Below are 20,178 nucleotides of genomic sequence, written 5' to 3'. Positions count from 1 at the left end.
ACAAAGCCCACTGGTTTTGGCTCTGGCAGGTGAGAGGAGGTCAGGGCACGGGCTGCAGCACTTCCCAGGGAGGGATCAATAGCCAGCCAGCCGTGCTGCCGCTCTGAACGGGGAGGAACGCGGGCAGGCACGTGCTGGGGGAGGCAAAAGCCATCCTCTGCCTCTCCCCGGGCTCCTTCCCTCTCCCCGGCTGAAACTGGAAAGAAATGGATCGATCTTGGACTCTTTTCGGGGTGAGGGGAAATTGCAGAACGAAGATGATTGGAAAGAATGAGATGGATGGGAGTAGCTGGAGCTCATCCTCCACGGGAGAGGAAAATGCAGCAGGAATGATGATGTTAGCCATCCATCCGTCGGTCAGGGCCTTTATTCATGGCACCAGCGTGGGCTCTGCTGGTGCAGGAACTTGTGCAGCCTTAAGACCCCACTGCTCCCAGCAGATCCCCCCCGTGCTGGGGCTCCCAGGGTCCTGGCAAGGAGAGGACATCCACACCGGGCTGTGGAGAGAGGCTGGGAGCGACCTGGCTTAGGGGAAGGTGGCCCTGCCCACGGCATAGGCTTTAAACCCCTTCCAAATCAAACCATTCTGTGGTTTCCCATGCCTGGGAATCCTCCTCCACGCCAGCCTCCCTTTCCCCTGCTTTTTTCCATGAGTGTTCCCTTTGTCCCTCCCTGTGTGTTGCTAACAGCAGCATTCCCAGCCGTGCCACAGACGGGCGTCCCCATCACCGTGTCACCCTCCACACTCGGAGCTCTTTGAGGCTCTGCTGGGGCTGGGGGATTCCCTGGGGGAGCAAACACCCTTTGCCAGGCACAGGCCAGCTCCCCCCCGGCTCCTGCCGAAGGGAGGGATGAGCTCTCCCTGGCACAGCAGTTATAAATTCCCAGCATAGCAGGTTCCAGGCTGATTGCCTTTCCTGACGGAGTCTCTCTGTAAATGAGGCTTTTCACAGATGACAGATAGAGCTGCTCCCGCGGAGCATAAATCCTGGCAGCCCAAAGCGCCGCCACAGCCTCTTTAACAGCCCGCTCCCCCCAGCCCCGGCTTCAGCTCCTCGGGATGACACAGCGCTCCGGGGGCAATTCCTCAGCAATTAGCCCTGTCGGCACCGCTGAGCCGGGCACTGACCCGGCTCGGAGCAAACCTCCTCCGAGGATGGCCTTCCCTCCACGGCTGCAGGCTGAAGGGCCTTCCCCTTGTCTGCCAGCTTCTCCGGGACGTCTTCCTCCCGCTGCTCCCCTCTCTCCTTGCAGGGTCTCCCATGTGCCGTTTGTCCCTGCTCCTGACCTCTGGAGGAGATGGCGCTGCGGGGTCACGGAGCTGCCCGGGATGTGCTGCGGTGTGTGCTGCACATCCCAGCCAGGGCACCCGGGGCAGGGGCACAGGCATGCCCCAGAGCAGGAATTGGCACAGGGATGTTCAGCACAGGGATGCCCCAGTGCAGGAATTGGCACAGGCATGCCCCAGTGCAGGAGTTGGCACAGGGATGTTCAGGTGCAGGAACTGGCATAGGCATGCCCCAGTGCAGGAATTGGCACAGGGATGCTCAGCACAGGGATGCCCCAGTGCAGGAATTGGCACAAGGATGCTCAGCACAGGGATGCCCCAGTGCAGGAATTGGCACAAGGATGCCCCAGTGCAGGAATGGACACAGGGATGTTCGGGTGCAGGAATTGGCACAGGGATGCCCCAGTGCAGGAATTGGCACAGGGATGCTCAGCACAAGGATGCCCCAGTGCAGGAATTTGCACAGGGATGCTCAGCACAGGGATGTTCAGGTGCAGGAATTGGCACAGGGATGTTCAGGTGCAGGAACTGGCACAGGGTTGTTCAGGTGCAGGAATTGGCACAGGGATGCCCCAGTGCAGGAATTGGCACAGGGATGCTCAGCACAGTGATGCCCCAGTGCAGGAATTTGCACAGGGATGCCCCAGTGCAGGAATTGGCACAGGGATGCCCCAGTGCAGGAATTGGCACAGGGATGCTCAGCACAGGGATGCCCCAGTGCAGGAATGCTCCATGCTGTGCCCTGTGCCAGACTCGCAGCGGGGAGCACCAGCAGTGCCAGGGAAGGACACAGGGCCCATCCATGGATGTCTAAAGCTCTGTCACTTCCTGAGCTGGCCACAGCTGTGCTGATTTTCCCCGTGCCACGCAGGCTGCATCAGGAGGCAGCTCCCTGCAGCCTCTCTCCTTAAGCCCAAATCCCAGCCCAGCTGGAGCCCACTGCCGAGGCATCGTGCGGAGGGATCAATTTTGCCAGCCACCCGGGGTACTCCTTCCTGGAGAAACTCAAAGTTTGCGAAGGAACACAAACATTTAGGCCATGCTGTCCCTTTCCCGAGGCGGCAGGTTCCTGCTGGAGAGCCGTCGGCATTCCTGCATTACTCATTACTCTGCTCCCAGATGAACAGTAAGTCTCTGCAACAGTACTTACAGCCTGTAATAATATTACTGCTCGCTCTGCTACATGGTCCCTCAGTCATTTTTTCAATTAAAAAAGGCCCAATGCTCTATTAACCTTTTGCCTGCTCCTCCATCCTTCATCTGCCGGCGGCCAGGATGGCAGCCGTGTGTTAAAGAAGGCATAGATTACCGTAAAGCAGCGCCGAGCCCTCTGTCACGGCCACGATGAAGTGTCATTTGTTCATTTAAAAATATGAGCCAGTTTATCAAATTCCCCACCTCTGAACCGCCGCTGCAATCTCTTTGTTACCCGCGCAGGAGGCAGCCGGCATGTCGGGGCTGCGGGCTCGGGGCCGCGGCTGGCAGGGTTCCTGACACCCCTTCTGGGTGTGTTCTGCCCCAAATCCTTCAGCAGCGAGGCTGGCAGCTCCAGTAAAGGTTACAAACAGATGTCGTGGCCCTGGAGCAGGGACGGCAGGCAGGAGCTGCCTGTGCCCGTGTGTCCCATCCCACCCCGCGCCTCTGCACCTGGAAAACTTCATCCCTTTCGGCTTCCGCGGGGTTTTCCTGGTGGGATTTACACACGGACCCAGGCAAGGTGCTGCCGCCTGGGGGTCCCACCGCTGCCAAACACGCTGGGCTTTGTTTCATCCCCGTTTGTTTCTGATTTGCTGCTTTTATTCCTCTCTCAAGGCACCAGCTACTGGCTCTAGCTGCAGGGATTTGTTAGACAAGAGCCCCGGATGCTCCGGTTTGATTTCCAGGATCCACAAATAACAGTGTACAACACATTATTTGCTAGAAATTACCTGAAGCTCGGCCCTCTGGAGCTGTGCAGAAAAGAGACCCTGTTCCAATCAATATCCTTTCCACGGTCTCTGCCTGTCCACTGGCCATTATTTCACTGGGTTTATTTTGCTTATAGTCCCAGCTGCAAGAGGTTTGGAGGTGGGTTTTGAGCTCTGTCCCTCTCCCTGGCAAGGTTACATGTCCTGGAAAGAGATGATATCCATAAAAACTTCTCCAGAGAAGTCCAGCAGAAATGCCTTTCTCTGTCCCAGCAGTGGAGAGAGCAAAAGAGCAGAGAATTTGCAGCATCATCTCCATTTTGGGCAGTGTCCACATGCATCCCCTTTCCTTCCAGCGATGTGTGAAATGGCTGGGATTAGCTGGGAGCCAAACCAGCCGGGGTAAATCGGGCTAACTCCGTAGGAATATTGCCACACTGAATTCATGGGCTGCTCATTTGCCAAAGGCCTTGGAATTTCGCTCCCTAACCCTACTTGTGCCCAAGAAGATGTGCCTGTGTCAGTGGGGAAGGGCTTGCACAGCTTCCCCAGCTCCAGCCTGGGGACTCTGTCCTCATGGAGCAGCCTCAGGTTAAAGGTGCCTTGTTATTCCATCATTTTTCCTGCAGAAGTTCCCACATCCAGCCATCAGGGCACCTTCCCCTCTTTCCTTGATGAGCTAAACACACCAGGCTCTTTCAGCTGGTTGCTGCTCAGTGTCTCTTTGGCTGCAGGTAATTTTTATGGCTATTTTCTGTTCTCTCCCCAGTTTCCAGCATCCTCTCGAGCCCTGAGTACCACAACAGGCTGTAGCACTGCAATATCTGCCCACAAGTGCCCCATGCTGAGGCAGGAGCAGCTCCCCTCCTCCTCACCTACATTTACCCAGGGCTTCCATTAGCCCATTTTCCCACAGCAGCTTTTTGGGTATCGTGTTCCATTATTTATTTGAGGACAAACACCTAAAAGCTGGGTGTTTTTCAGAGCTGTTGCTCCCGGTCTGCTCCCGAGGCTGTAATGGGATTGTGCCACCTTTTCCAGGCTGGATGTTCCTCCCGTCCCTGAGACAGGCTGCTCCTTGTGCCCGCGGGCTCTCCCTCTCCCTCCTTCCCCTTCTCGGCCCCCAGATTTATTATTCTACAGTGATTGTGTTGAATTGCATTTGAAATCAATTAGCACAGGTACACCGAGATGAATGTTCATGCTCTGAAAAAAGGTGATGAAAACATACCATTTAAATAGAAATCAATTTTCCTTTCATGTATATCTTCCTAGCTGCTGCCCGAAATTAATAGTTTTTAGATATTTGTGGGGGAGACGAGAGGCTCCCCCGGTGAAGCACTTCCCCCTCCTCCTCCTCCTCCTCCTCCTCCTCTTCCTCCCCCGGCTCCCGGGCTCTCCCACGCCGCTCCCCTCTGGGGCAGAGGCGCTGCCGCTTTCCCGGAGCAGGAGCAGCTCTGCGAGGAGCTCCTGCAGCTGCCTCCTCCCTGCTCATCTTTTGGGGCCATCATTAGCCGCTTCTCCATGGGAAACTCTTGAACTGGAGCACGGATCTTCATCTCCAGCCCGAGCGCCAATTACCCTCCCGGGGAGAACGGGAGGGGATCAAGGGACCGTCCCTCCCGAGCACCTCCAGCGTCCCACCTTGGGCCAGCTCTGGTGCCACACGGGACAAAAGCCGGGAAAAATCCCCAGGAACAGCAGCACCTCTTTGTTCGGGGCAGCTCTGGGTGTGGAGCAGGCTGAGGATGCTCCTGCCACTGCAGCCTAGGCTTGGTGGATGTTTTTTTTTTTTTTGCTGAACTTTCCTGGAAAATTGTGACCACAGGTTCCTCGTCTTGTGCTCCACAGATCCCCTGAAGGAGGAATTTCCCCTGGGCTAAAGCAGCTCTCAGCAGTCAGGAGATGACCTTTGATAGAGTGCCCTAAAACTGACCCTAAAACTGACCCTCATCCCTGGCACTTAATGCCAAGGGTCTTCCCGACCTTCTTGTCCACAGGGACCAGCACTTTAATGCCATAATCATTCCATTTATTATCTTCTTTAGGCTACAAAATCTAATCCCCAAATTTAGGCAAGCATCTGTCCTCCTCATTTCCCACAAGGCACCAAATTACCGCTCAGCCCCTCTCTACGCCCTGATCCCTTCGATCTGGTTTTCTATCTCTGCTATTATTAATCTCCCTCTCCAATCATTTTTTTTTCCCTCACCATCTGTTTTGCAGCAGGACCCCCGTGCTGAGGGGAGGACCCTGAGCCCTGGCACTGCCTGGCTCCAATCCCGCGGCCGTCCCCAGCGAGCCGCCGCCGCCGGAGCCGCGGTGGAAGTGGGGCAGCAGGAAAGCTGAGGTGGGCCCTCACGGGGAAATGCAAGGGCCAATTAGGTCAATATTTTTAGGAAATGGGGGCAGTTCTCCTGAAGCGTCCTGTGGATCCCAAGCTGGAGGTGTGGGCCTGTCCTGGTGGGACCATGCATCTCCAGCTCTGAGCTCTTCCCAGCTCATTCCATCCTCACCGCGGATGGAGAGTGGATGTTTGCCACCCAGACCCGCAGGCTGTGCCCCCTCCAGCACCCTCAGCAGCAGCCAGTCACTCTCTTGGGACGTTCCCTGATCCCTGAGCTGGCTGTGCCCATGTGGTGGGGCAGAGATGCCCCAGGGTCCCCTCTCCCTGTGTCAGGACCCCCCATCCAACCTCTGCGAGCAGCTCAGGAGTGCTAAAGGCACAGGGACACCTTGCAGGCAATGCCCTCATTTACATGTTTCATTTTTAGACATTTCTGAACTCTGCCTAAGAATTGTCCGTGAGAAATCAGGTTTTCAGCTCAGCCCCTGGTTGCACAGGTCGGGAATAAAACCCTCTCACATCCTCTGTGTTTCTGGTCTCCAGGTATTGATCGCCGTCTCCATTTTCCCCCACTCTCGGCTTGATTCCTGCCACTGCCTATTTTTGGTTTATGCTTCCTGCCAGCAAGATCCTTCTGGAGCTTTTCTCAGGCTCCTGCTTTGCCTCCCCCCGGCAGTGCAGCATCTCCAGCCCTCCCAGACCCTCCTGGCTGGCTCCCTGCTCCTGCCCTGCACCCGTGGAGGGTTTATAGTTACAGCACACGTTCATATTTTAATCCAGAGATTTCATTCACCTCCCGACCAACCCCTCTGCGTTGCTAGGATTTGTATCCCCCTTCTTATTTTTAGATCTAGATATTTGCTAGAAGTATAGATTTTCACCCTTCTCTCGGGCTGGCAATCACTCTGCGTGGGTAGGACTGCAAATCTGAGTTATTAAATCTTTACATAGCCAGGACACCGTGCTAAAGGCTTATTTGGGGTTCTGTTTGCCTGCAGGGTGCAAACAGAGTCTGAGGTATCCAAATCCCTGTCCTCCACCCCATCCATTTGTTTTGCCTTGCCTGTGATCTCTTTGATTTCCCAATTTTTCCCCTCCCTGTTATTTGTTACCCGCTCGGACGAATGCAGGCTGGCAGGCTCAGAAATCAATTCAGCCCCGGAGTTTTCAGTCTCAGAAGAGCTGCGTGGGGATGGCTGCCACCTTCCCGGGATGGCTGGTGACAGAAGATAAATCGCCCTGGATTTTTTGCCAACGTGCCATATTTCAAACTCATAATCAGTCCAGCATCACCCTCGGCTTCCTCCGGCGTCTCCTTCCCACCGCGGGTGATTTATGGCCCCGGGGTAGCGACACCAATCGTACATTTCTAATCCTCTCCCGTATAATTTCTCTTTGCTGCATTTCCTTAATTACCCTCTTTCTGACCTTCCTTTTCCTTCCTTACCCCTGCTTCCAGCTTGCTCCTGGGCTTCCTTGCCCTCACTTGACTCCTTCATTTAATTTACGGTGCGAACGTGGTTTATGGGTCCCCTCAGCCCCGGCGACATTGGGGTTTTGGGGTGGCGTGTTCCTGAGGCCGGAGCAGAGGTGGGAGGCTGGATTTGGGCACATTGTTTGGAAAATCTCCACAGCAAAGGAGGTGGACAATCTCTCCTTCGGGCTGAACATCCCTTCTCCATGTGTAAAGGACTCCCGGTCCCAGCGCTGGCATTTGTCACCTGCTGTCACTAATTCCAAACAGCAAAGCCACGGAGACGTCCTGGTGGTTCCCTGTGCAGAGGGTCTGGGACAAAGCACCTCTCTGATCCCAGTGCTGCAGGGACACAAATCCATGGCCAGGCGCCAGCTCTGGGATTCCATAGAGCAATTATGGAATCTCTACAGGCTGGAAAAGCCCTCCAAGTTCCTTGAGACCAAACGTCCCCCCAGCACTGATCCGTGTCCCCAAGTGCCACATCCCAAAGGTTTAAACCCCTCCAGGGACGGGGATGCCACTCCGGGCAGTGCTGCCTGGGCTGGGGCCCGAGGGCAGAGGGAAAGCACAACAGTTAACTTTAAGCAATCACTGAAACAGTCCCCCCAGCACTGATCCGTGTCCCCAAGTGCCACATCCCAAAGGTTTAAACCCCTCCAGGGACGGGGATGCCACTCCGGGCAGTGCTGCCTGGGCTGGGGCCCGAGGGCAGAGGGAAAGCACAACAGTTAACTTTAAGCAATCACTGGAACATCTTCTTCATAATTAATAAATGGGAGATGTTACTGCAGCTAATCAATAAAGTTGTTAGAGGGAATTGATCGCAGGGGGAACTCTTTTTGTGGGTACAATTTTTCACCTCTGCGGAACAAAGGGCTCCCCGGGGTGCTCTCACCGTGATGGCTAACCCAAAGGGCCAACGAGGGAGAGACAATTAATTAATTCATTAATTAACTGACACCCTGAAAGCCAGCGGAGCACCGACTGGTGGCTGTGCGGGTGCCACTCCTGGGGTGACCCGGGGCGCACCCAGTGGGTGCCACTTGTGCCAGCACCGAGCACAGGGTGCCCCAGGAATTCTCCCGGCAGGATGTTTTCCCTGCTCCCTCTTGGCTGGCTCAGCTTTTCCGTGACAAACCCCAGTGCCAGGCAGGAAACATCCCTCTAGCAGGGCCTTCATGGGGTGATAACGAGCACAAAAAAACCCTGCGACTGACGCTTGACCTTAAAGGATTTACCCTGGGAGATGAAATTTAAAGCGCTTGTTTTGGGTTCTCTACTTTTTTGGGTTTTTTTTTTCAGTGGTTTGCTCCTCTCCCGCTGGAGATGCCGCTTGCGCCCTGGCGCGTTTGGCCCCGAACAATTCGATCTCAGCTCTGCAGCCTCGGCTGCTCCTGGCCGAGGCAGGGGCTCCGGTGGCAGGGAAGGCTCCGGGGGTCGGGGCAGGGGTCCCTAAACGCTTTCCGTGCCCCGGTGGCCGGTCCCGAGCCGCGGGAGCAGCGGGATAACCGGGATGCGCCCCCCGCGCTTTCCGGGCAGCCAGCGCAGCCGCTTATTGCTTGTAATTAACTCCAGCGAGCAAATCTCCTCTAAATCAATCACAGCCCGACGAAGAAATAAATCTTGGCTCAATCACTACCTGTGGAACGTGTAGACAAGGGCGAGTGTCTCTGATTTACCACTTGCTTGTGCTGGGCTGGGGAATCGCGGGCTGACGGCAGGAGGGACACCGGGATCCGGGGGTGATGCATTATTTAAAACTCCAGCGATAATAAAATTCTGGAGGAGACCAGCCCATTAGCTCAGCGTCCCCACTGACATTTCTCCCACTGTATTAGGCGCTGTGTTAATGATTTTATATTCCCTTCTGACTCCCCACTCATTTTTCTTTGCCTTTTTGTCATTTTAACGGGGCGGTGGGACACGTTCCACGGTGACATCCGCGGCCCCTCGGAGCAGAGCGCTCACCCCTGCTTTGACTTGGCCATTCGACTGAGGAACGTGGCCCTGGAATTAGCAAAGGCACTTTGTGATGCTGAGCTGGTACCTGAGGGGTCCGGAGGAGCTAATTCCAGGAATCCGTCCCTCCGTGACGGGCTGTGCCCCCCGGGATGCGCCGGGGTCTGAGCAGGGAGGATCCTGGGGGTCTCAGATGAGAGGGAATCTGGCTAGGATTCCCTCATTAACTCGCTAATTGTGGGGTATTTGTAAAACCCAGAGAATTTCCTCCCGGAAACGGAGGGAAAGGAGGGAGTCGGCCAGCCAGGACCCAAACCCGTGGGGGGACCTGGGGGGAAAGGAGCTGCGTGAACCCCGCTGAGCAACCCGGTGGAGCCGGGCGATTTTTGGCAGCCAGGGAATGCCCCGGCTCAGGGGTGGAAGAGCAGAGCAGGAGCCGCTGGAAGGGGCTGGGTCCCCTCAGACAATGCAGCCTCGACTCATATATTTTTCATCCCAGTTGAGGGTACAGTGTCAGCCGATGACCTTTGTCACACCCCAGTGCTTTCTGGGATGTAAATTAGGGCCTTTTTTTTCCCCCCATCTGGACAGATAAGACGGACTCTGACTCGCCCGTCTCGGAAGCCGATATTTATTGTGAGCCCACCGCTCCTCTCAGCAGGTGGACAAAGATAATACTGTCATTATGTGCTCTGAAAATGCTTTGTAAAATTTGGTAAAGTCCGCGAGATAACATCTGCCTCGAGGACTGCTCCGCTGTAAACAGGCCTTGGAAAAATAGCACCCACTGCTTCTCCCCGGGAATATCGATTTTTGGTGTTGGAAAGGGTCAAATTCAAATCGGCGGCACAAAGAGCGGCTGCAGCTCCCGCTTTTCACAAAGAACAAAGTGCTGCGGCTGCGGGAGCCGCGCGGGGCCGGGGCCGGCGCCTTTCCCACGGGAGCGGGCAGCTGCTGCCCGCGGGGACCGTCCTGCCCTGGGGACAGCGGGGCTGGGGACAGCGGGGATGGGGCTGGGGGAGCCGAGCTGGGGCTGGGGGGACCGTCCTGCCCTGGGGACAGCCGGGATGGAGCTGGGGGAGCCGGGATGGGGATGCGGGAGCAGCAACCCCGAGGCCACAGCGGAGCCCGGCCCGGCACGGGGAGCTCCGGGATGGGCGGCACGGGATGCGGAGCAGCAGCAGGAGGAGGAGGAGGAGGAGGAGGAAGAGGAGGGAAGTCTGTCCCGGCTGCTCCTGCTCCTCACCTGGCAGCCAGCTGGGACGGGGACATTCCGGAGAGCCAAGGGCTTTCCCTGTCCGTCCAGGGCAGAGTAAGGAGTGTGGAAATCAGAGTAAGGAGTGTGGAAATCAGAGGTGCTGGACCTCAGAGCTGTGTGCCCCAGGCGTGCCCCATCCCCTGGCACCTGCGCTGGGCGCCTCTGCTGTGTCCCAGCAGGGAACAACCCAGGGTGTCCCAGCACGCCCCAAACCCCTGCCTGCTGCTGTAGACACAGCAGAGGGTCCTGGAGCAATGACAGCATCGTGTCAGCCGTGGAAATTCACCGGCCGAGCTCCTGTCCCTCAGGAACGCCTTGGGCACAGCCCCTGCTCTAACGGGAAGCAAAAGCCTCGGCAGCAGAAAAGGAAATGCAGGAGGGGCGCAGGCTGTTGGAAGGAAAGGGTTTTACCCCAGGAGCTCCAAATCCCCCTCATCCCCACGGCATTATTTATTCATATTCCCCGGGTACACACCGGGGGCTCGGACAGACACGATCGATGGAGAGCGCAAAAAAGGAACCTGGGATGAAGCGCTGGGAAGGGAGGGAAGGCTGGCAGAGGGATCTTGAGAGCAGGATGTGTATCCAGGCAGGAACATCCCGCGGGCAGGGCATCCCCCATGGCATGGCTGGGCATCTCCCAGGAGCCCTCGGGATGTGCCACCCGCACCCCTCAGCTCCAGAGGGCGCAAGCAAAGGAGAAAAGGGGGCTCAGAGGGAGCTCCTGGCAGCAGGGTGGGCCCGGGTGGGCATCGGGCTCTGCTCCGGGGAGCAGGGACAGGAGGAGAGCTGGAGGAGAGCAAGGACATGGCCCCGGGGGGTTCGTGCCTCCCCTCCCGGTGGGAAGCAGGAACGGGGAGATGATGCTCTTGTGGTTACACACAGCAGGGAGCTGGCATCTTGGAAGGGAAAAAGAAAGAGCTTCCCCACTCAAGGAAATGTGGCTGGAGGCTTTGGAAAAGCCAGGGGGCTCCATTTGGGCTTTGGGATGGTTTTGAGAACCACATCTTTCTTTCACCTCCAAATCCCCTGCCACAGAGCCTGGAGAGGGGCTCGAAGCTCTTTCAAAAATCCATCTCCCTGCTCATTATTATGCCGGGCAATTTTTCATTCATCGGGAATCTACGGCAGCATTTTAATGTGAGAAGCTCCCCGCTCTGTTTCTCTTCCCCTGAAGAAAAATAGCTTAATTTCTGCAGTTTGATAGATTTTCCTGAGCCTTCAAAAGGTAGAGAAAGACTCTTGAAAATCGGTCGTTGAACTATCCACAGGCATTTTATAATGGCCGTAAATAGGCCTGGACTGAATAGCTCTCCAGGCATCAGCTTGAATGGTGTCCTTGACACTGTTATTATTATCCCCACGGAGAAAAAAAAAGGGAAAAAAGAAAGGGAAGGAAAGTCTGGGAGCCTCTCCACACTGCAGTTGGTGTGTCTCTAGGCTGGAAGAGCTAAATCCCCCCCTGCTGCATCTACACCCCCGGAGATGTGCTGGTTTTCACCTCCCAGAATTGTCATAAATTTCACGCCATTTCCTGCATAAAAAGGCTAAATCCCCCCCTGCTGCATCTACACCCCCGGAGATGTGCTGGTTTTCACCTCCCAGAATTGTCATAAATTTCACGCCATTTCCTGCATTAAAAAAAAAAAAATCAATGAACTTGAGAAATTTTGCAAACTCTGGAGCAAAGGAAGTACGAGACGCTTAGGAGAATTTATTTTCTGCCTTTTTGCCCCTTTGCCAGCCTAAATCTGCGGTTGCTTTCCATCAGGGAATGACTTTTGTAACTTCCCGCTGCTCTTTGCTCTCAGCAGCCTCAGCTCTCACCCCCAGTTTCGGGGGGTTGCTTTTCAGGGTGACCATTTCCAGCACCCCAGCACGTCACCACGGGGCAGCTCCAGAACTTTCCAAAGCCCATTTGGAGCCTTCCCCACCAAACCTGTCCTTCTCACCTTAGATCCTGTGCCATTGTGTCACCAGAGACCCTGTTGAAAAGCTCCAGGTTAATCAGCAAGAACAATTTTCTCAGCTTAAATAGGGTGCTTTCATTTCTTGAAAGCCACTCTGATTTTTTTTTTCCAGCCCCCTCACGAGGCAAAAATAGCGTGTCCTAGAAATGTCACGGGCGTATGGATTTCTCCATATGGAGAAGGAGCTCAGCCATCAGCCGTGCCTCTGCTGGAGCAGCCTCAGAGCCCTCCCCAGGGCTGCTGCTCTGCCAGGCTGTGGGCTGTGCTGGAAGTCACACAATTCCGGGGTGGCTTGGTTTGGGAAGGAGTTCAGAGTCCATCCAGTGCCAGCTCTGCCGTGGCAGGGCCACCTCCCAATGTCCCAGGCTGCTCCGAGCCCTGTGGACACTGCCAGGGGCAGCCCCGGCTGCTCTGGGCACCAGGGCCTGCCCGCCCTCCCGGCCAGGAATGTGCTCCTTATTCCCTCCCCTTCCTGTGGGGGCTCAAACAGAATCAACAAATCTGCATTTTACCCCTTGGCTCGCGTTCAAACACGGGAAACAGCTCAGCCTGGGGCCGGACCGCATCCCCGCTGCGGGAACGGGGGAGGGCAAGGTCCCTGTGTGTGCCCTGGGTCCCTGTGGGTGCCCTGGGTCTCTCTGCATCCTCGGGGATGTCCTGGGTCCCTGTGGGTGCCCTGGGTCCCTGTGTGTGCCCTGGGTCCCTGTGGGTGCCCTGGGTCCCTGTGGGTGCCCTGGGTCCCTGTGGGTGCCCTGGGTCCCTGTGAGTGCCCTGGGTCCCTGTGAGTGCCCTGGGTCTCTCTGCATCCTCGGGGATGCCCTGGGTCCCTGTGTGCCCGGGATGCCTGGGGTCTCGGTGTGCCCGGGATGCCCTGTGTCCCCGGCTGGTCCCCAGCAGTTCCCCAGGCCGGTTGCCCCGTGTCCCCGGCTTGTCCCCCGTTGCCCCTCCCGGCTCTCGGCAGGCGCTGGCAGCTCTGCCGCCCTTCCCGGCACCCGGCGCTAATTGCTCGGCTTCGTTAGGGAGCGACAGCCGCGCTCCCTGCGGGGCTCCCCGGGGGCTCCTCCGCCGCCTTTCCTGGAAGTGTTTCCTCCTCGGGCTCCCGCAGTTCCGCCTCCATCCATAATTGATGCCGGGAGCTGGGTTTGGGGCGGAATGCCGGACCGCATCCTGCGGGATGCCACCCCCGAGCTGCCCGCCGTGCTGGTTTTGGGGCCGTGGGACACGGATGGAAAGCTGCCCTCCGTGAGCTCCTTATCAGGGATGAGCTCCGGCCCGAGTGCTTGGAGCCTCCCTCCCCTCCCCAAATCCGCCGGGACACAGCCCCCGCTGTCCCAGGGAGGTGGCTCGGGACGGATTTTCAGCTCTCAATCTCCTGGCTTGCCGGGAAACACAAAGCCCCCTGCCCAAATTCTGTATTTAATGCCCCCAGCCCGGCCAGCGGTTACATAATTCCCAGCTCCGGGCTCGGTGCAGCAATGAGCGCTCGGAGTTTTTAATCGTCTCCCTCCTCCCCGGCAGTGCAGGAGAACAGACAGAGCAGGCACGAAATGAATCCCACAAAACCACAGCTGACAGGTTTAAAAAAAATCTATTTTCCTGCCAGGATCTACGGGAAGGACGGGGTGATTAATGAAGACTATGAAGAAAAGGTTTTATCCAGCAGATTAATTTCAACGGGTGTTTAAATCCTTAGCGAAGATGCTCCGAGGAGCAGCTGGGGGGGCTCCCTGGGCACCTTCCCAGCCCTGGCTCCCCCCGGCAGCGCCTGCCTGTCCTTGTCCCCCTCGGGCTCCCCCTTTGGCTGCTCCGAGCAGTTTGGGTGAAATAATGCAGCGTTTTACAAAAAAAAAAAAAAAAACAAAAAAGGAGTGTCTGTTACCCTCCACGTGTGTTTTCCCCTGCCAAGGAGAGCAGCAGAAGGAATCTGGTGCAGATGGAGGGTGACCATTTCCAGCTCCCACGTTTTGACTATCCAAACCTCCAGTTTGGGAGAAGAAGGTATTTAATCTCTTTTAATCCCTCGGGATTCGCACCTCCGAGCTGGAAGCCACGACCTAGGCACATCCCACAGGACAGCAGGCAGGCACAGGGGGTTACAGCCAGCCCTTCCCTGTATCCCAGAAGTGCTGCCCAGGGAAGCTTTGCTGCCCGCTGCCCCTGCGGGTGGGCTCAGCTCCATGCCGGGAGGAGGTGACCTGCACCCCGCCGAGTCCCTGCACGCTTTGGCTTGGAAAAGACCCTCAGGACCACCCAGTCCTGCGCTGGGCTGTTGGGACATGCCTCCCTCCCGCAGAGAAAAACTCCCAGCAGCTGCAGAGGGAAGGCACGACAGGCAGAGTGTGGTTCTGGGTCCGTGAGTCCCATTTCTCCTCCTTCCCAGTGTGTCCGACAGAACTCCATTAGGGAGCTCTGCCCTGTGCTGCGTGGGGCTGGAATTGGCTGAGCTTTAAGGTCCCTTCCAGCCCGACCCACTCCAGGACTGTGTACCCCCCTGGCACAGCGGGTGATGGCTCTGGACAACCGAAACCCACAGAAAATTGACACCGCGAGCAGCTCTTCCCATTTCCCCCGGCAAACCTTCCCCCGGGGCCGTGCGAGCCTGCCCCTCAACCTTCCCCATTTTCCAAGCCGATGCACTTGATGGGAACTCATCTCTGAGCTCCCCACGGCTTCCCTGGCATCCCCGGGGTGGGACGCGGCCGCTTTCGGCTTGGCTGAATCCCCGAATCCACCGCACAGATTGGATTTGGGCTCTGCCTCGATTTGTTCCCGTTCCTTCCCACTCCCCATCCTCTCCCTCCTGCCTCTGCCTCCTCCCAGCAGCAGCAGCAGCTTCGCTGTTTGCTCCTGGAAAAAAGTGCATTTTAACCCGTTTTCTGTTTGAAACCATTGGTTTGTAAAAAAGCCGGATTGAAGCTTGCAAGGTGTGCAGATTCCAGCATCACTTCCAAGCTGGAAGCATTTCCTTTCACGGTGTTGTAAACTCTGCAGGAGTGAGTAAATGCCTGTTTAAGGTTATTTACATCAATAAATAAATATTTACCCCTTTTTAAGCATCTCCAGTCCTTTGCAAACAGGTTTCCAATTTACAAAAATCAATTAAAATCTGATATTAGAATGCACCAGCCCAGGGTGATGTTCCCGGAGATGTCACTCAGCCTCCATTCCAAGCCCCGCATCAGCATTCCAAAAGCTCTGCTGCTGAAAGAGCAGAAAGTTTCACCTTTTAATTTTTCATAGCGGATTAATTTTTAATTTTCAGACATCAGAGAGAGGGGGAAGTTCCCCAGGAGCCTCTCCCGCTTCAAAGCGCGCTCCAGGCAACCGCTGGATCGAGTGTCAATTTATCACACCGGAGGCTCCCATCCAGATTTCTCCTGATTTTTTTTTTTTTTTGTTCAGACAAAAGTATTAATGCTGGTGAAGTTTCTGAAGGCTGGACAGAAGCAAAGCCTCCTCTGCAGCCTCCCGGGCTGAGGAAGAGGAGCAGAGGGGCCGTGGCTGCTCCCAGCTCCGCAGCGGGCACTTGGCGGCCCTGAGCTGAGGCTGCAAGCAGGGAACCAGACAAACAAACAAGGGCTGGGGGCGTGGAAGCACAGGCAGGGCAGAACCAGGGCAGAACCAGGGCACAGCCAGGGCAGAACCAGGGCACAGCCAGGGCAGAACCAGGGCAGAACCAGGGCAGAACCAGGGCAGAACCAGGGCACAGCCAGGGCACAGCCAGGGCAGAACCAGGGCACAGCCAGGGCAGAACCAGGGCACAGCCAGGGCACAGCCAGCAGGACGAGCAGCCCCAGCACACACACGGGGCACCAGGGGAACGGCCCCGGCCGCGCCCGCGCTTCCACGGGCTGTCACTGCCCTCGGAGGAGATGGCAGCTGCCCCTTTGTGCCTCCCCAGCCGTGGGGCAGCAGCAGCAGCAGCATTCCCTGCCTTGGGAATTCTCCAGGACCTCTGGTGTTTGCCCAGACCCCGTGTGAGGTGTTAAACACGGCTCTGCCTCCCTCCCTCTCCTGAGCATCCCGGCCGTGTCACCACGCAACGCTCAGAGCTTGGAAGCGTTTCCCTCCCGGCTCCCAGCTATGCATTTTGCAAGGCTCTGCTCTGCCCTGCAGCTGGAGGAGAGGAGAGGTTTGTGCAGGCTGGATCCCCGGGCACTGCCCACCCAGCCTGCAGGGAACAGAGGCTGAACACCACCCACGCAATTCCTGCGGGATTTGAGCTTGGAGAGCGAGCAGGCAACCCCTGACCTGCTCCACAGGGACTTCCTCTGCTGTGGGACAGCACAACACAGCCAGCTGATTTTATTCCCTGCAGAGAATTCCTCTGGGAACTCACCCTTCCAACCCAAACCACCCCGCTGTCATCCCGAGGGAAAATCGCGTTGCTGAAGAACCATCGCCGACAGCCGCGACGCGTTTCAGCCCGGCTTTATTCCGCAAGCACATTTACACCAGGAACTTGAATCCACAGAGGGCGGGGAGCAGATTTGAGGAGAAGCAGACACTGGAACATCACACGGTGACTTTGTCACCCCGGTGTCACCGGGTGGGACACGGGGACGAGGCCGAGCTGGCAGCAGCGCGGTGGCACCGGGGGCAGCCCCGGCTCCTCGGGCTCTGAGCCTCCTGCTTCGAGCAAAGCACCACACACGTAACCCAAAGGGGAACAAAAGACATTTCTTTTCTCTTTTGGAGCCAGGGGGGAAATGAATTCCTTCATTTTTGGAACGAGTGGCATTTTTAGCTTAGCAGGTAGTGCCAGTCTCAGGTCCGAGCTCTGCAGCCAAGGAAAAGCTGCACAAACAGAGATATTGAAATAAAAGGATTTGAGAGATTTTTGGTTTTTTCTCTTTCCCATGAGCAGAAACCAGAAAATGTCACACAAAATATTCCACAAACCAGATATGTAAGAAGGAAACACAGTCACAGCGAGTGTCACACAGGAATGTTCCTACTGAAAGAAATATTTCAGTACATCCAGTCACGAATTCTTTTTTTTTTTTTCCATCATTTTGATCATTTTTCCATTCAAAACGCCCCCTTTTGTCCTTTATTTAAATAAATACCCGCACTGGCGGCGAAAACCACCTTTCTATACAAATACTGCTTTTTTACCAAGCCAGGGCAGAACCAGGGCCCTGGCTTTAACAGGATTTTTAAATTATTTTAACAGCATTTTTAAATTATTTATTTACACATTTTTTCCTTCCTGCGTGGGCACGGCAGCTCTTCCAACCCCTTCACCCTTTGGGACCAGCGCGGCCGCCAAACCCCAAATCCCCATTTCCGGCGGCACCCCGTGTAAACACATCTCGGGAGGCTCCGAAGGGAAGCGGGATCGGGTGACATCCGTGCGGGAGGAGCCTCGGCGGCCCCGCAGGGCCGGGCTCAGCTAGACCGGGCTCACCTAGACCATGAAGCGGTGCTCCTTGCCGTCGTGGGCCATGAGGATGATGTTGCGGTTGGAGGTCCAGATGAGGCGCGCCAGGCGCAGCGCGGTGTGCGAGCCGGGCGAGGCCGGCTGCACCGGGGGTACCTGGTAGGTCTTGACGCAGCGCAGCTGGGGAGCGGAGTTGAGCATGCCGATGCTGCCCAGGAGAGAGGTGTTCATCTGCGGAGACAGCCTGCCTTGAGCCCGGCTCTGACACGGTCTAAGCCGGCCTTGGGCTTGCTCCGAGATTCCCTGGGGTCTCCGCGCCCCCCACAAGCTGGGATTGCTGTCCCCAGGGAACCCTGGTGAACCCCCCCGGGTGTTCATGCCACCCCTCGGGCAGCAGGGTGTAAATCACGGCATCTTCGAGCCCCCCTTAAATCACCTGGAGTAATAACCCTTTTAGGATGACTAACGCTCCTGATTTTCCTGCATGAAAAGCAGGACGCGGAAGGGGAAAAAAAAATTCACACAGAGGGCGTTTAACCCCTTGCGCTCGGGCTGGAAGGGATTTTAAGGGTCGCCTTAAAGTCCAGGCTGCTCCAAGCTGTGACCTTGCCTCCCTCACGGCACCAAGAGAAGGGATGGATGGCACGGAGATGTGGCCTCACCTGCCAGAAGCACAGGTGGCTGTCCGAGTTGGAGTAGGTGGCCAGGTAGCGGCCGTCGGGGGCGAACGCCACGGCGGTGATGGCTCCCTTGTGGCCGTGGATGGTCTGGGAACAGGGCACACAACGTCTCCTCAGTGAGCACCCCGAAAAGGATCCGAAAAGCCCAAACCTGGGGATTTTCTCCTGAACATCCCCGCTGGGGCAGAGCCCCCCCCGGGCAGCTCCCGCGCCCCCCCCCGGGTCTGTAAAAGCCTCGCTCGGGATGAGCCCGATCTATGAAGAGCTCGTTAAGATATTAATTTATTCCTGGTGGAAAAGGTGAGTGAAGCCCAAATCTCTGTCTTTAATGGGATCCGCACGCTTAATTAGCTGATCCCACATTTAGCCCCGTCCCAGTCTTTAACACTTGTCAATAAAATATGTTTTGCTGACACAAAGGTAGCAATCAATAGGAGCAGCGCACTTGTTGCTCTTTTTACTCCCAAGAAGCACAAATCCTTCGGGGAATCCAGCTGCTTTGTTATTTAAAGGAAGTGCTTCTCTAATTGATGCTAATCCTCTCCGGGCAGGATTTTTGCAGATCACACCAGCAAGCCGCAGATTTGAAACCGATAACGCCCTCCTGGAGACACCCACTGGTATTTATCCCATGGAATTCCAGGGGTTCCTTAAAGAAAAGGGCAAACTGGCAGCGGTGGCAGCCTGGGAACCCTTGGGAAGGGCACGGGGCACCCAAGGGACACCCAGGAGGAGGTGACTGCAAGGACAAGGGACAGGAAGAACTCTCCCTCCGAGCTTTTCCAAAGGAATCCCTGGTTTTTGAAGTTTCAGCACCTTTAATCACTTGATTGATAAATAAATCAACGACAATCCCTTGCCCTGTTGTTTGTGGGTTTAGAAAAGCTTTTGGCCCATCCAGCTGAGGTGATGCTCAGGAATTCCCTTTCCTCTGGAATTTCAGGGTGTGCTGGAAAGGCAGGTGTGGGCTGCAGGTTTTTAAAGCGTTGCTTTCAAGAACAGCATCTTCTCCTCTGGAATTCATTAAGCCGGGCCACGATTCATTCCGAATGGAATATTAAATTCTTTTTCTGCCTTCCACATAAATCAAGCTTTGCCAAGGCATCCAGGACTGAAATAAAATCAGCCCCGCACAATCCAATTAATGCTGGGATTGCTGGGATTTTAATTCTGGAAGGAGCCAGGACCAAACGTTATTGATTCCCAGGCCGGGCTTAAAAGTAGTTTTTGCTTTGAAATAAACCCAAAATAACTTATGTTTCTCTTTAATCTTCCGCTGCAAATGACCCAGGTTTTAGGAACAAAAATTACATGTATTTCTGAAATGCAGCTCTAAATATTTATGCTGAATCCCGAGATTTAATCAATAAAAATGGAATATTTCAGAGTGTCTCCTTATAGACCCAAATATGGTAGTAAAGGAAAAGAAGATAATTAAAGAACTTGTACTGAGGAATTAATTGGGGGATTTTGGGCCAGACTCTGGTACTCAGCAAGAATTCACCCAAAATCAACTATCAGGTATCCTAAAATTCAGTTACCTGCAATCTCTCTCTCCAGTCTCATTTTAGTGTTTAATCTGATATCAAATAGCATTTCCAGCATCAGGATTTTCCTGTGTTACTGCACCTTTAGGTGCAGGATTTTTACCTGTGTGTTAATAATTAGGAATCTTACACAAAATCTTAATAATTTGGTTGGAATGTAATATTATTTTAGTGTCTAACTGGGCAAACAGAGCCTGTGCTCAACAATACCTTACTCCTGTTGCCTAATCCTTTTATATTGTTCTGCATGAATTATAATGGTAATTATTACTCCAAGGGTTTATTTTGGGATAAAAATTGCATCTGTGGGGTTCCGAGCTGGGCAAACAAAGGGCACGTTTCCAGGTGGAGCTGCTGCTCTC

At 55.4% G+C, this 20,178-nt stretch overlaps 1 protein-coding gene across 7 annotated transcripts in view; it reads right to left on the bottom strand.

The window, feature by feature from the left end:
- Positions 1 to 16,621: 16,621 nt before the first annotated feature.
- The window catches only part of WDR7 (WD repeat domain 7), a 34,028-nt gene continuing 30,471 nt past the window's right edge, over positions 16,622 to 20,178 (bottom strand). For 3 of the 7 annotated variants that reach the window (XM_041403819.1, XM_041403820.1, XM_041403821.1), the window contains 2 exons: positions 18,252 to 18,356; positions 16,622 to 17,820 (listed from right to left, as the gene is read on the bottom strand). In XM_041403819.1, coding sequence (XP_041259753.1) covers positions 17,617 to 17,820; positions 18,252 to 18,356 — 309 coding nt within the window. In that variant the 3' untranslated portion in view covers positions 16,622 to 17,616. The remainder of the gene's footprint in view (positions 17,821 to 18,251; positions 18,357 to 20,178) is intronic. The other 4 variants (XR_005952597.1, XR_005952596.1, XM_041403817.1 and 1 more) reach the window with 4 other exon arrangements.

Source organism: Onychostruthus taczanowskii, unplaced genomic scaffold (assembly GCF_017590055.1).
Source record: "Onychostruthus taczanowskii isolate IOZ18803 unplaced genomic scaffold, ASM1759005v1 scaffold201, whole genome shotgun sequence".
Taxonomy (NCBI): domain Eukaryota; kingdom Metazoa; phylum Chordata; class Aves; order Passeriformes; family Passeridae; genus Onychostruthus; species Onychostruthus taczanowskii.
Note: the sequence above shows the minus strand (reverse complement) of the source record. Positions and strands in the feature narration are given on the sequence as shown.